Source organism: Coenobita brevimanus, chromosome 64, assembly GCF_032717465.1.
Source record: "Coenobita brevimanus isolate Jiangsu-jjx chromosome 64, ASM3271746v2, whole genome shotgun sequence".
NCBI lineage: Eukaryota > Metazoa > Arthropoda > Malacostraca > Decapoda > Coenobitidae > Coenobita > Coenobita brevimanus.
In genome coordinates this window covers 4654593-4671718 of record NC_137017.1, presented here as the reverse complement: position 1 = coordinate 4671718, position 17126 = coordinate 4654593, and the positions used below count along the sequence as shown (strand labels likewise).

At 42.8% G+C, this 17126-nt stretch overlaps 1 protein-coding gene across 4 annotated transcripts in view; it reads right to left on the bottom strand.

The window, feature by feature from the left end:
* Positions 1 to 17126, bottom strand: part of LOC145404644 (muscleblind-like protein 1) — a 453843-nt gene that overhangs the window by 74418 nt on the left and 362299 nt on the right. For all 4 annotated transcript variants that reach the window (XM_080276169.1, XM_080276166.1, XM_080276168.1 and 1 more), the window contains one exon: positions 4248 to 4427. In XM_080276169.1, the coding sequence (XP_080132295.1) occupies positions 4248 to 4427 (180 nt within the window). The remainder of the gene's footprint in view (positions 1 to 4247; positions 4428 to 17126) is intronic.

The following is a 17126-nucleotide window of genomic DNA, read 5'->3' as shown; positions in this document are numbered from 1 at the left end:
AAATAAATGATAAAAATATATGTATCTCAAACTAGCTTCAACAACCGTTCAGAAAATAAAAAATCTACATCATAAAGAGGGCTGTCAAAGGCATTTAAAAAAATAGTCAGTACAATTAGAAATATTATGGTTAGAATACAATTTTCTTTATTACTGTGTGTGTGTGGACGCAACACACACGCACACGCACACACACACAAGTACACACACAAAAAAACAATACACATGAGAGCTGGTTAGGATTAAAAAAAAAAAAAAAGTGAGAAAAAGAAAGTTGGAGAGAATAAAAACATGGTTAATAATTTTTTATAATATTCAGTCAACTTGTCTCTTCTATTTACAACCTGAAAGAGAAAATGTTGGTGCATAAACTGTAAATAAATCACTGTAAAATAAACAAAAGAAGAACGTGGTATAAAATAAACAGGTGAACAACAACAATGATTACAGTTTACATTGTATGGTGGCTCTCCTAAGGAACTATGTAACTACCTAAGTAAATAAATGAGAGAGAGAGAGAGAGAGAGAGAGAGAGAGAGAGAGAGAGAGATTAAAAAGTCTATATAACTAAACATATTACAAGAATAAATAAACAGTTACGTTCTATTGTTACGCTTGCACCTGCCTTATCCCCTTCATTACATTATTATTATTATTATTATTATTATTATTATTATTACACCTAATACTATAATCCATTTTTATCATCTGACGGAAGTGGTCTAATTCAACAGCCTGAATACTAAATCGTGGTTGCGTGGAATTTCAGGAGCTAAGATACAAATTACAGCATATTTTGTCACTTCAATAGCTTCTAACCCTACATTTACCTTATACTATGCATCATCATACACTCTTATTCTACCTTACATCACACACACTATCACTGCCCAAGTTCCGATTCTAACACTGCGTCATTAAGTATATTCTAACACCGATTCCAAAACTGCGTCACCAAGTACATTCCAACACCCTTTACCTTATACTTCGTTCCAGCAAAGGTTCCGATTCAAACACTGCATCGCTAAGTAGATTCCAACACCCTTTACCTTATACCTCATTCCAGCAAAGGTTCCGAGTCTTACACTGCGTCAGTAAGTAGATTCCAACACCCTTTACCTTATACTTCGTTCCAGCAAAAGGTTCCGATTCTAACACTACGTCGCTAAGTAGATTCCAACACCCTTTACCTTATACTCGGTTCCAGCAGAGGTTCGGACCTTACCCTTAACAAGATCTAAGAGCCTTTTAGTGACGATCATCGTCCACTAAGAGACGCTCCTCTACTTTAATGGTCCATCAGCCTAATTAACTTGGAAATGGGATAATGAATGAACGAATTACGGCCAATTATTCGGCCTCCAGACGAGGGGACGTGTTCTCGATGGCTTGGGAGATTTCGCTACATCCTCTCCTTGGCGATTTATTTTGCCTGTGTCTTAAACCGTAACACTTTCACCTTAGCCAGTTAATATGTCTGTTATACCTTAGATCATAACACCTTCTCCTCAGCGATTTATTTATTCAACAGAGTCATAGGAGCCTGAGAGTGTTAATTTCGTGTGCCGCCGATGCAAACTATCTATTTATCACAAACAGAGAATTCGGGACAGATTGAAACTGGTCGCCATACTGACTCATTTCATAAAACACAGAAATTTCGAGTTTAAATGAAGACATAGGAAAAGTACGTAATTCCAAAACACTATGTAAAGTTTTGAGAAGCAATGAAAAAAAAAAAAAAATGCATTCGCTTGCGTTGTTTTCGAGCGACATCAACCTTTCAAAACCAACGAGAGAGAGAGAGAGAGAGAGAGAGAGGATGAGTGCCAAGGCAGGAGGGGAGGTAACAAGGAAGTCCTTTGACACGTCTCCAAAAAGCAGATTTGTGGCACTACATCTCCTGTCTCTACATCCTCCCTTCCCCCTTTTTCTCCATTCTCTCTCTCTCTCTCTCTCTCTCTCTCAAAAATCTACAACCGTCTTTAAATTCCCAGTTTGTCCTTTCTCTTGTCCTCTACCACTCTTTTTCCCTCACGTGCTCTCTTTCTCTCTCTCTCACTCTCTCTCTCCCCTAGGTACACGCAGCACTAACTCTTCTCTTATACAGTAAATTCCTACCATCTTCTTAAGGCAGGTGAAAGCTTGGGCAATAACTGCTTATTTATTTCTTCTGTTTTTATTCTTTTCCAACCAACATCCAAGTCTCACGCAAAAGAATTAAGAAAAATCATGAATATACTGAGAATATAACAGGAGGAAGTACCGTAGCAGATTAAGAGGAAAAAATGGAGAATTAGGAGGAGAGGAATAAGACTGAAAAAGATCTGGCAGAAGAGATACTAATACTAAAATATACTAAAACTGCTGCATGAAATTGTGAGGAAAAATTAAGGAGAGTATTGAGGATGAATTAGAAAAAGATATATACGAAAAAATACACTGCTATGGCTGACCTGGCTATATCAAGAAATGCAGCATAAAATTTTGAGCAAAACGTAAAGAAACTACTGACGGGAGAATAAGAAAGGATTATAAACATGGCAAGAAAAACACTTACCCTAATTAGGCTAAACAACGAAAAACTATGACATCAAATACACACAAAATGAAAGACAATATTTGGGGAAAGAATAAGAAAGAGATATAAATGATCATAAATCCTTGCTAGGAATAAACAAGATATTAAACTCTAAAACAAACATGAATATCGGACTGGAAAAATAAGAGCGAGATAAAGCAAAATAACAAACAATCTTCCTAACTAGAATATACAAGAAACTATGGGCAAAAAATAAGGAGAAAATCTGAGGAGAAAAAAAAAAAATCCAGAAAACACACACTAGTCTAAATTTTAAGCATAATAATTAAGAGGTCTTGGAAGGATATCATAAAAAAAAAAAAAAAGATACACCAAGAAAATAAAACACTATTCCTAACTTTAAAGAGTGAATCTTATACAAAGTTGGAGGGACAGGCAATTAGGTACAACAGGTGAACACAACACTATCTACTTCTACTCCTAACACTGGCTGACTCCTCCCTGTGTGTGTGGTGGTGCAGAGAGGGCAAAGGAACCAACCGAGAAGGGGACAATTACATTTACAGAGGTTAATAGCGTCCACCGAGGAGGCAACAATGGAATGGGGAGACGGGAGAGGACAAGGGTGAGGAATAGGGAGATGGGAGAAGGAAAATGGGAGCGGGGTGAAGGAAAATGGGAGCGGGGTGAAGGAAAATGGGAGCGAGGTGAAGGGAAATGGGAAAGAGGTGAAGGGAAATGGGAAAGGGGTGATGGGAAATGGGAGAGATGGAAGTGAGGTGATGGGAAAGTAATCTGGAGATGGGATAAGGGAGAAGGAAGGGGAAAATAGGAGAGGGAAGAAGGAACGGGGGAAATGGGAGAGGGAAGGAAGGATAAAACGGGAGAGGGGAGATAGGAGAGGGGGGAAGAGAAGCGTGGTCAGGGGAAACGGGAAAGGGGAGATAGGTTAGGGGGAAAGGGGAAAAATGAAAGGGTGGGAGGGAAAAGAGAAGAGAAGGAAAATGGAAGGGGGGAGAGGAGGAATGAAAGCAGAGAGAGAGAGGAGGGAAATGTGAAAATGGAGAGGGGACGGAGGTGGAAAGCTGGAGAAGAAAGAATGGAGAGAGGAGGAAAGCAGGAACAACAAAGGAGAAGAGGAGTAGGGAACTTGGACAAGGGAGAGAGAGAGAGGGAGGAAAGAGGAAGGCGACAGGAGTAGGGAGATAAGAGAGGGAGATACGACGAGGGGAGATAGTAAAGGGGAAAAATGGGAGGAGAGAGAGGGGAGGGAAGTGACAAGCGTATGGGGATGAGAAAGGGGAAAGGAGGGGAGGGAAGTGAGAGGCAGTAGGGTGGGATAAGAGAAAAGGGAAGTGGGATGGATACAGTAGAGAGGAGAGGGGAAAATGGAGGAAGGAGAGGGGAGTACCAAACGGACTAGATGATAAAACAAAATAAGAGGGAACGGGTGGGGGGGGGGAAGATAGGAACGGCTAGGATAAATGTTGAGGACAGGATTTGGCTATGGGGGAAGGACAAGGAAGGAAGGATAGAATGGGAACAATGCTATTTAAAAGATAAGGATATGAGAAAGGCCAAAGAATGATGGACAGGGAAGGGAACCGGTAGGATAAAGGCTGAGGAAAGGATCAGGATATGAGGTAAGGACAAGGAAGGAATGAAGGATAGAGGGGATGGGGGGGGGGCAGGTGGACCATCCTACCTCTAGCCGATCGGTCCTGGGCACTTTCTGAGCGGGCACGACCTGCTGTGGGACGACCCCCGTGATGTGAGAAGCCACAGCGCCGTCAGTCATGCCCATGGTCATGACGGGCGACGACGCGATGTACGGGTTGAAGTTGCTCATGGTCGCGATCCCGGGAAGGTAGGGCGCGGAGTTGTGCTGTGGGGAGAGAAAGAGAGAGAAGGGGGTTAGAGAGAGTGTGACAATAATCTGTCTTTAATTGTATAAATTCCAACATATTACATCTTTCATTCAAACTTCACACTCATAATCATCGGCGCGGGGTTGTGCTGTGAGGAAGGAGGGGGGAGGGGTTAGAAAAAGAGAAAAGGTTTGCAGAAAGAGTCTCAAACTGGTCTGTCTTACTCTCTGTACACTCAAAACACACTCCATCTTTCACAGGAGACGCCTCAACACACACACTGACACTTTACACACGGTCTTTCTCTTTACACAGCTCAATAAACCTACCCTATTTCAACACACACACTCTACACATCTCAGCGCACTCTACATTCCACTCGACATACTCTTCACACTCTTACTCCTGGTGGGAATCCCGGGGGGGGAGGGGGGAGGGAGCGGGGCTGTGTTGAAGGGAGGGAGGTAAATGAGTGGAGATAAAAAGGAGAATTTCAAAACATTCAATCTTACGTTCCCTACATTTAACTCTTTAGAATGGGTCCCCACTACGATACTTTACCCACCACAATAAACAAAACATCTTAAACACTACGCATCATAGTGAACCTCTAATCCATCCACACCACCATTAACACTCTTCCATACAGCTAGAAAGCAAAGACTATGGCAACAGCGCCCATACAGTTTTACAAATATCTTCCGTCTATATCACAACGCACACTGCATCCCATCCCCTATTACAAAATCTGATAATGTAAATCAATAAAATCCACTCAAAATATACAGCAAAAATCAGTCAATATAAATAAGGAAAATAGTGTCAAAATATAGAGCAAAGTGAGAAAGATGAATAATTATATGTCGATCAAATCAAAAACTAAACTATAATTACTAAAAGGTGGGAGATACATAGAGAAAGTTTAACAGATGTGGATGCTGCTGTTGATCTCTCTCTCTCTCTCTCTCTCTCTCTCTCTCTCTCTCTCTCTCTCATATACAGGTGTAAGACATAGGCACACATTTACACCACACGCTACACCACACAACAGTTGCCACCAAACACTGTGTTACATTTTCGGGCATAACACTTACACCACTATTCTCTCTCTACCGCCATCATTACCACAGCTGTCATCACTACCATCATCATAACCACTACCAACTATCATGAAAACCACCCATCAGTAACATCACTATCATTGCAACTGCCATCATTACCACAACCATCACCACTACCATTTTCATTACCACTATCGACCGCAATGACAACCAACCACCATCACCACCATTACCACGATTACCACCAACAATACTGACTACCAAGACGACCAACTATCCACACTATTGCCTGACCACCGATAAAATCATCACTGACATCATCATCATCATCATCATCATCATCACTACCACAAAAGGAAATAGATCTAACATTGCCAATATTTCTTATGTACCATCCCTCTTTTCCAGCTCCTCTTCTCCCCCCCCCCTTCAACCTCATCCCTCCAACATTCACACCACATGTCAATATGTATCAAGTTGCCTCAATCTTTCACGCACTCCTCGCTTCCCTCTAACCACCCCCAAACGCACCCTTTCCAACCCCATATCTCCCTCACTTCCAACCCCCGAATCACGCCATGTATATATACCTCAGGAGTGACTCATGTCCCCTTACAACCCCAACCCACCACCTCTATTTCCAAACCCCTGCTCTCTCCCCTTAACCATCAGAATCCCAATCTCCCCCCACCCCACGTCCAATCCTCAACCCCCTGCCGGAATCCTACCCCCTAAACCTTGTCCCCGATCACCCCTGTCCCAGCCCGGCCATCTCGACGCAACCACCGAAGCCCCAATTGGCATTAGCTCCGAGTATGCTATTGTCTCTCGCAAGTGGATGATGCCCCTAATGTGTGTGTGTGTGTGTGTGTGTGTGTGTGTGTGTGTGTGTGTGTGTGTGTGTGTGTGTGTGTGTGTGTGTGTGTGTAATGATCCTACCAGGCTGTGCCATCATGTGCTTATATCCCCTATTAGCGACACCGACTCAATAACGTAAACTGATTCTACACTAAACACAATACAACCAATTCAGCTTCGTATACTGAATACAGTGTACATATATATATGTATGTATATATATATATATATATATATATATATATATATATATATATATATATATATATATATATATATATATATATATATACACACACACACACACACACACACAAAATGTGTGTGTGTGTGTGTGTGTGTGTGTGTGAGAGAGAGAGAGAGGGGGGGGGCACCTAATGAAAGCGAAAGGGGAAGAAGACGGAGGGAAGAGGAAGGGGCTAATACATAAAACATCTTCCGTGTCCCCTTATCTTCCTCTTATCCTCTCCTCTTTCTTCTCTTCTGCTTCTTATATCTTCCGTTTACTTTTTTAAAAGTTCTTTGGTATACTGTCTCCATCTCCTGATCTACCTCCTCTTTCTTTTCCGTAGGTGTCAACGTACTTCTGTCTGTTACATTCTTCTGTCTGTATACCTTCTGTTTATGATTCTTCACTTTAAAAATCATCATCACATATTATTTTACACTTATATTTCCCTTTTCCTATCTCCTAGTCTTCTACACGCCAATTTTCTCTTCTCTCATAACTGCTTCTATCCCCTGTCCCTCCCCATGCTCTCCTTCCATGTCTACTCCTACTAATTTTACTTCTACTTTTCCAGTTATGCCACTCACCTCTCAGGTTCTCCTTTCTATTAATACTCCATTTCTTTATATTCCCCTTATTCTCCTTTTTCTTCCTTGTCTCTTATTCTCTCACTCTCTTCTATCTTTCCCCTCTTTTTCTTTTCCCCTTCCTAGTCACTCTTATTTCCTTCTTCCATCTCTGTCTTCCATCATATATTTCCTACTTCTCTTACTCCTAACTCTTTAACTCTTTCTACTCCACTTACTCCTTACTTATCTACTTTACTTTGTCTTTCTCCTGTTTTTACATCTCATTCCTCTCCGCTTACTCACTCTTACCCTGATTCTCTCCCTCATGCTCCTCATTCCTCGTTCTATCCCTCCTACTCCTCATTCCTCTTCATTTTTACTCCTGCAACTCATACTTCTTTGGTATTTATTTGCTCCTACTCCTGCTATTACTACTAACTCATTCTCCTATCCTCACTCCTCATTCTTCTACCTCCATTCCTCCTCCTACTCATTCTTCTACTTCCATTCAACCTCCTACACATTCTCTTTCTTCCATTCCTCTAATTACTACTACTATTCATTCCTCAACTTCTTTCTCCATTCTGCTTCCCTGTTCCCAATTCTAAGCTTCTACTCCTCATTCTACTGCAAACCCCTCAAGCCATTCCTGCTAATTTCTCAGTGTCTGTTCCTCATTCTCTTTCCAGTTTCTCAGTCTCCCACTCCTCCTCAGTCTACCATTTCCACTATTCATGAACTATCTCCAAATCCTCGTACTCTCCCTCTCCAGTCCTCATTCTCCTGCCCTCATTCCCCCCCTCCCTCATTCTCCCATTATCACACTTCTCTCTCTTTATTCTCCTTCATCAGTTCCTACTCCTCCTTCTCCCAGAACCACTCGTTCTATTCCTCATTTTCTCACTCCTACTCCTCCTCATACCTCCACTCAACCTCCACCAAGTACTGGAGGTGGAGGCGGCGGCAGTCAATCCAGGAAATGGTGGGATGCTTTGTGTCAACACGGGGTGCAGGGGTGCAGTGTGCAAGCTCTCTCTCTCTCTCTCTCTCTCTCTCCGAAGCTGCTGTGGCCCGGCTGCTAGGGTCCTCGTCTCGCAATGAGTGAGGTCCAACTCTCCATGGTTCAAACCTCAGACGTGGCAGACATTTAAAGCGATTCAAGTAGTATGTCCTTCCATATGTTTGTATACCTTCGCATACACGGATTCCAAGGTCCCTATACTTACGCGATTCATTATATTTGCTACACCTTACCGACGTGGTCTGTTGTATACATTCTTCCAATATAGCCATCCTCTGCGTAAATAACGTAAAAAGGGATATTAACCACCCATATCCAAAAATAAATCGTTCAGGAAGTGGTGTTAGGGAGCTTCCTCACACAACGGAAGCACAAACACGGCCATTACAACACCTCGACGTTAGAATACATTACTCTTCACTACAGACATCCATTCCTCTACCAAACTTCGGCAGCATGGGTAAGGGTTAATTATGTCTATCACTCTCCCTCCCAAAACAAGGACCTATAAGAACTGGTAAAAAAAAAGAAAAGAAAAACACACAGTTATCTAACGTGTACTTTTCTGTTTCCTGTATTTTTTTTTTCTTATTGGATTCTTTGGCATCTCTCTCTCTCTCTCTCTCTCTCTCTCTCTCTCTCTCTCTCTCTCTCTCTCTCTCTCTCTCTTATTTGACACCCTCCAGCAGCCAGTTCCTAGAAACTTTCCTACAATGAGAGAGAGAGAGAGAGAGAGAGAGAGAGAGAGAGAGATTCATTCCAAGTTTTCGAGAACAAGGGAGCTGGCACATGATGAATGACAATGGATAACGGCAGACGTAGATATAAAAAGACAGACAGACAGACAGACGTAGGCATATAGGCAGACAAAGAAGAATAGGAGAGAGATACAGCACACACAGAAAACCAACGAGAGAGAGAGAGAGAGAGAGAGAGAGAGAGAGAGAGAAAAAGAGAGAGAAAGCAGGTGTCGTGGTATGCGGGTTAGGGTCAAGAGGGCAGACGGAGGAACAAAGATTCTCTCTCTCTCTCTCTCTCTCTCTCTCTCTCTCATTTTCAACCCTTCCTACACCATCATCATCACCATTCTGTATCTCATTTTTATTACCTTTTCTTCCCCCCCCCTTCCTTCTCTTCTTCATGACTTTCTTCCTTTCTCCCAGTTAACCTCTGCTTTCCTTCAATCCTTCCTTCTTCCATCTCCCTTTCTCTTCTTTTTTCAAGACTCTCCCAGCCTACCTCTTCGTTCCTTCCTTCATTAATATCTTCCTTCCTTCCTCCTTCCCTCCCTCACTGTACCTGCCATTCAATTCCGTTATTCAGTTTTAAGCAGGTATTCGTACTAGGGGATGGAGGAGGGACGGGGGGGGGGAGAAGAAAGGAAGAAGGGGGGATGGAAGGAAAGGAAAGAAGGACGGATAGAAGGAGGGATGAGAAGGGAAGGAAAGAAAAGGGAAAGGTAGGTGGCAGAAGGGAGAATGATGAGGGAAGAGGACAGAGGAGAGATGGACGCACGAAAAGTGAGGGAAGTGAAGAATGAATTGAAGAATGAATGGAATGAAGAACTACAGCAGGAAAACGAAGAAAAGAAAAAAAAGCGAAAGCGAGGACTATGAGAGAAGGACAGAAGGAAACAGTGCGATGAGTGAAAAATGAGTTAGGCAGAGAGAGAGAGATAATGGGGAGGAAGAGCGAGAATAAGTGGGAGATAAGAATAAGATAGGGAAAAGAAAGAAAAGGGGGAAGTATGAGAAGACAGGAGGAAGGGGAAGGAGGAAAACTGAAACCAAGACAGAACCGAAAAATTAGGGACGAGAAAAACTGAAGATATGACAGGGATGAAGAAAAATGTGCTGGGGAGGAGGGAAGAGAGAGGACTGGTAAAGACATGAGACAGGGAGTTCAGGAAAAACAACAGAAGGGAGGAGGTGGAGAAGGAGGAGGAAAAAAGGGAAAGGAGGAAGGGAGAGGAGGAAGAAAATCAGGAAGAATGGGAAGGAGAGACAAAAATGCAAAGAGAAGATGGGTGTTATGCTTAAGGAACTGTCATGAAAAAAATCCAGGGACTCACTTTGTCCTTAAAGGAAAGAAGGAGAAAAAGTAGATATGACGGTGTTATAGGAATTTGTAGGGGTGAAAAGGGAAACTGAAGAGAGACTACTTAACCCTCTCATTGTTGGGACAGCTCTAGTATTTCATTCTAGGCGGCTCCATATTTTATGCAGGTGAACGTAGAAGCATATGGGACCGTGAAAGAGAGAGAGAGAGAGAGAGAGAGAGAGAGAGGGTAGGGAAGGGGAAGCAAGAAACTATATAAACTAAGAGGTGATAAAGAAGTAAATAAGCACACTTGTGATAAAAGAAACTGACTCTTTGAACCAGCAACTAAAATTACAATATATATATATATATATATATATTTATATATATATATATATATATATATATATATATATATATTCAGAGAAATGAATGAAAAAATAGAAGCCGGAGAAGGCTATTACTAACCTGACTCAGTTTCGTTAAATGCGATTACGTAAAACACACACACACGTTCTGCTATGTCCTAGGTCGTGGCTGCTTCCACTTTGCACATTATCACATTATTGGTGCGTATATCGAATTTGCTTTTTTTGGCGACCATTAGTGAGAGAGAGAGAGAGAGAGAGAGAGAGAGAGAGAGAGAGAGAGAGAGAGAGTGTTGTAATGGTTGATGGTGTTGATACTGAGATGTAATATACTGAGAGAGAGAGAGAGAGAGAGAGAGAGAGAGAGAGAGAGAGAATGGGGAGGTATGCTTGAGAGGTGGCCTCGACTGAAACAGGTTTGGATCTGATACTTCACTCCCTTCCTCCCCCCCCCTCCTCTCTCTCTCTCTCTCTCTGTTTTCATTACTATATCCCCAGACTGACACGCAAAGAAATATCTCCGAACAGGTCGCATATTTACAAACCTTCTTGAGCTAAGGTATGTATAAAATCGCTTGCTTAAATTAGGGTCATATTTACAATCAATCTTACGCAAAAATAAGGTGATATACAAAAATAAATAATAAATAATAATAATAATAATAATAACGTCCTGATAATATTAATCTGCTATGGAGATGTTTTTCGTGAAAGGTAATGCTTAAGAATCTTGGTAAATATGGACTCAAGCTCCGTATAAATCACCCCACACACGGGACGAGGACGGGGTATTGATGTGTGTGTGTGTGTGTGTGTGTGTGTGTGTGACAGGAGGCGTACACCATCATACACACCTGGGTTGCATGAATCGTATACTTTTGCAATTTCTGTGCATTTATAAATTTCGTGAAGCGTCGTACAGTAACAAGCAAAAGTTCGCCAACAATTACCAGCCAGCATTATATATTCGAATATTTTTCATTCCTCCTCGGACGTAAAAAAAAAAAAAAAAAAAAAAAAAAAAAAAAAAACCTTAATGCTTTGGTGTTGTGTCCTCCATTCCTCCTGTCTCATTTTTCACGCGACACTTCACCTCTCGACACTCGGTATGATCGTATTTATTATTATTATTATTATTATTATTATTATTATTTTGTGACAGTATCTGTCTATTTTCGCACGCTTATAAATTTCGCTGATCGTCGTATACGGTTCCTTGCAAAACTCGTACTTCTAAATTTTCGCGAATCGTCAAACCTGCTCCTTTGGTAATCTCGCACGCTTCTAAAGTTCACGAATAGGTACACAGTCTGGAATAAACACCCACCTGAACAACAGTCTGGAATAAAGACCCACCTGAACAATGTCGTTTGGATTAATTAGATTACCAGAATTTTTCCCACCATTAGTGAATTAAAAGTTACTCTTCTCCATCTTGTTCCTGTGACATCTTCTGGCGTTAGTTGGAAGAAAATGCTAAGGAAGGCAAAACTGGGAGGGAAACAAGGACTAGGTTCTTCACTATGTCTACTGTTTATCTTTGACTTCCCCTTGAGCATCATATCAAAATGGCATCATCTATGGGCAGAAGAACACACCAAACCTCCCTCAGCTTAGGAATATTACACGTCAGAGGAAATACCAAACCTCTCCCAGCTTAGGAATATTGCCCATCAGAGGAAATATCAAACCTCTTTCAGTTTAGGAATATTACCCCTCAGAGGAAAGGAGAATGCACATGAGGTGAAATATTACGCGAACTTTTTAGCGTACATACTTCCTCGCTATTCTCGCTTCCAAAATTTAACACACACAGACACTACGCTAAACTCCCGCCCGTTTCATTCCCGCTACGCCAAATTCCGCTAATAATTTACGGCCGTAGCGTCAGGAGGCGGGAATCATCGACAGCTGGGGCGTTTGGCGGGAATAATTGATGATAAACGCAGTCCAGTACGCTTCGGACAACACACCCTCAATTTAAAGGAGTTGCGTGTGTTAACCCCGATAGTGCAATGACGCATTTTCCCCCGTTTTCTTTCTCTCTCTCTCTCTCTCTCTCTCTCTCTCCAGCAAAATCATTAATAATACAGATTTTTTGTCTTCGCATAATCTAGTGTTATTATCGCATGGCCACATCAACTCCACTACCGGATTTATTCATTTATTTATTTATTTAAGGGTTATCACAGGACGATTAAATTCAGATACCCGAGTCTTAATATTGTCACCATTAAACCCCTCTAAAGGTCTACACAGCTTCAGTATGTCACACCAGCTCATGACAGACGATTTTATTCAGCAATCTTAAAAACCTATGAGGGTAACACTATCATTTTCATCTATTCTCTCTCTCTCTCTCTCTGAACAACTCTAAATATATTCTGTTCCAGCTCCAGACGATTTTATTTAGCAGAGGAGCAAAAGAGGCCTCGGTGTTAACATAAATAAAAATGTTAAAATGAATCAATGTTGAAGTGTAATTAAAATGGAGGCTTAATCTGGGCAACCTCCAACGCTACGGCGTTAAGAGGCAATTTAGGCTTATCGAATACAAGGGAGGAAGCTGAGTGACGGGAAGTAGGGGGCGAAGAGGGGAGGGGGAGGTGTAGGTGAAAGGGAGGGAGAGAGACGGAGCGAGGAGGAGGAGAGAGACGGAGCGAGGAGGAGGAGAGAGAGGTGAAACAGAGAGAGGGAGAGGTCTAAGTGAGGGATAAGCTGGGATGGAAAGGTGCAAGAGAGGGAGAGAATGGAAGGGAGGAGGGACAGGTCTAAGAAAGGAAGAAGCAGGGATGGAGAGGTGTAAGGGAGAGGGAGGGAGAGAGGAGGGTGAGGTCTAAGGGAGAGAGGAGAAGGGAGAGGGAGAGAGGAGAAGGGAGAGGGAGAGAGGGAGGAGGGAGAGGTCTAAGGGAGGGAGAAGTAAGGAAGGAGATGTGTAGGGAAGGGAGGGAGAGGTCTAAGGGAGGGAAAAGTAAGGAAGGAGAGATGTGAGGGAGGGAATGGAAGGAAGGAACAGGAACAGGAGAAAGGGAAGGAGGGCTAGAAAGGGAGGGTGGAAGAGGAAGAGGTTTAAGGGAGGAGGAGGAAGGGAGGAAAATGAGATGTAAGGAAAGGAGGATAATTCTGCAGGTAAAGTAGGTCCTGTGACTCTCAGGTGAATACAATCGTCTGGAAGGGCATACTCCGGCTCCTATAACCCACAGTCGTTTTCAAACCCTCTGACATTAACTAAAACAGAATACTAGAGTTGTCTCGACTGGGAAACGTCACCAATTCTGCAGGATAAGTTCTAAGACATTTTCTACATATTTTTTCGTATTTTTTTTATTGTAATATTATCTCTGGTCGTGAAGACAGTTGTGTTAAGTCAATATTATAGACAATCTTATTCGGAACTTAAACTTTCATGCCCAATCCAAGTACGTTTGTTCACGTATTTATGAAAGGGGTAAACTCTCACTATACAAAGGCAGAATCATCATCATCATCATCATCATCATTCTTTCCCACCTTAAGACAAACGGAAAGTACAAGTGACAGAAATATCAAAAGTAGAAACAACCATATTCTCAACTCACAGTCTTGAAGTTTGTTAAATATGCAACCTAGAGGACACAAGAGCAAACACAAGCTACTTTTCAAAATATGAGAGAGAGAGAGAGAGAGAGAGAGAGAGAGAGAGAGAGAGAGAGAGAGAGAGAGACGAAATAACAAAAACAAGAAAACAAGAACTTTTCTCCACAACTCAAGCATGATAACGTTTGTAAATACGGGCACCCAAGTACACTCCTGCGTCTGGCAGCTGAGGTCGCCGCCGCCAGACTGCAATCCCAAGGCGTGATCGGCCAACGTCTCGTACGGTAGCAGTGAGGCGCCAGAGTTGCCAAGTTAGCGCTTTTTCCGCTAGCTCCTTCCTCTCATTTAGCGAAAAAAATTTCATGCCAGGAAATGTAATGCTAGTGTTAAATTTGAAACCCTCTCATCTGCTGGAACACCTTTACTATTCTATTCCACCTAACAATAGATTATGTACAGCTATGAAATCCTAGCAGTCCTTGGCTTAAAAATTTTCCTAAGAAACCATACTTCTGTTAAGCGTGATTAAATTCAGGGTAGCATCCGACGATTTTATACAGCTGCGACATCCTAAGCCAAAGGGTTGTACTGCTGCTATACTATAGGTTTAACTGCACTTTGCAAGCAAGTTTCTCCGCGCTTACATTAGCGATAAGGATTTCTTTCCAGCTGTCATTTTTAGATACAATATTTTTCTGGCATTTTTCTGGGGTCTTTCTTTATATCTAGCGATAGTCAAGCGATTTTCTTTGTTCAAGTGAGAATTTCGTGAAGAAAAAGCCATCTCCTCACCCCTTTCCACCCATCCACTCACCAATATCATCTTTCTAACATAGATGAGACAGGTAGAATCCAGGAGCAGGATGAGGGGAAAAAAAAAAAAGGGGGGGGAGGGGGACAAGGAAATAATCCCAAACTGTTTCCCAGACCGCCTATTACCATCACAAAATGTATGTGATGTGGACTGAAATTTGCAGAGGAAGAAAGAAAAAGGAGGGGAAAAAAAGAAAAAGGTTTCGATTTACACATGGAGGAGACGAAGATCATTAACCTATCATTCCAATTACTTTCATTCTGCATAATTACATTCAGGCGATTTCATTCTGCTTAGCACAGGCTTTTCAAATTGGAGATGAACAAAAGCGCTGAAAGTATGGCCGTATGCTTGGTGGTATGACAGAGCTTCATAGCAACTTTTCCTTAGCGATTTAGTTTCGTCTTTTTAACATCTCTTCCTCATCGATTTTGTTTGCTTATCAAATCTTTTTTACATGTCTTCCTTAGCGATTTAGTCTGCATAACACCTTTTCAATCTCCAGTTCCTTAGTACAGCGATGCCGATACTGGGACTACTATATAGAGTATCAAGATGTAATATGCATAATAAATCGCTATGGAAGAGGTGTTATGAAGCAGCCAATGTCAGATGAGAATAGAATGTGATGAAAAAAGTCACCGAACGGAAGGGGTTACGGTACTTCCGCGTCTCCAGTCTTTCCCCAAAATGCCAGCAACAGAAGTGTCTCGACTGGGAAACGTCACCAATTTTGCAGGATAAGTTCTAAGACATTTTCTAATTGTACCGCCGAGTGGACTGGGGTCAGCGGAGAGACGAACGGCCATCCAGAGCCAGCGTCTCTGTTTCTCTCGGGTGGACGGTGGTGTAATCGGAAGTACAACTTGGTCCGCAACCAAGAAGTCCAAGGCTTGACTATCGGGCCTGCTTCATATGGAAGCCTATGGGCAAGGTCATTTTTACCCCCAGCAGTTCCTAGGTAGAACTGGAATAGGGACTTGGACTGGAAATTCGATGGTTGCATGTAGTGGTCAAGGGGAAGAATGTCTCCCTTACTGATCCTCCCTATTATCCGCAAGGAGAATGGCGGATTGCTGGACGAGGACAACTTAAGCCTGTAATCAACTGGGTCCATGATTCAGACAGGTGAAAAAAAGACCCTCGCGCAGCTGATAGGCCTTCATTAATTGTTCTACCACCACAAAATCTATGCAACACGAATGGACTGAGATTTGCTGAGGTTGGACAGGCAGGCAGACAGCCACACCCACACCAGCTGACGGAAGGGAGGATGGTGGGGACAAGAGCGGCAGCAGCTGAGGCACCCCGACCCCCCAGCACTACCACTCCCCGGCTTTATAAACCCCCGGGCCGCCACTCCAGCACCAGTCTGTCTGTCGCCTTCACTTGGGTGGGGGTGGACGTTCCCTTCTCACAGTCAACCTTTCACCCCCCTCCTTCTTCCCCAACTCCCACGTAATTCGCAACTAGAAATGAACTAAGGTATTGCAACTCGAAGGATGCGTGTCGTGGTCAGAGGGGATGTCTATTAGGTGCTTTCTTTGTTATTTATACTTGCATATTGTCCCTTTCCATAAAAATACTGCTGGACTGCCCAAACACTTGTCCATTTTCCCGAAATTCATTTCCTCATCTCATTCTTCCTCTGTCCCCCTCCTTGCTTCCGATTTGGTGGCAAGTCTCACAACATTCTGGGTGTTACCCCTGTCAGTCATACACACACACCAGCAGCAGTCTGTTGCCTTCACTTAGCTAGGGGCGTCGCCTCCCTACAGCTTTTCCACACTCACCCTTCCTACCGTACCTCCACCACCTCTTCCACCCTCTCTTCCACACCACCCACCTTTCTATATTCCCCCTCTCTCCACTGCCCACTATCCACTCTTGCACACTTCCATCCATCTTTCCATACTCCACCTCCCTCCCAGTGCCCACTACCCATGCCATTGTTCCACACACCCCGCTACACTGTTACTCATTTACAAAATGGGACACATTCGTTATCTGCCCTCTTCCCCTTTCAACCACATCCCATTAACCCTTCAGCCCGAGGACGTTTTTTTTGCACTTCAATATGGTTAACACGAGAGATCCTGAGCTAAGGTAAAGCCCTGAGGTGAGGCTGGCTTTGAAGGCGTTTATATTGCCTCCATTAACCTCTTGACAACTAAGATCCT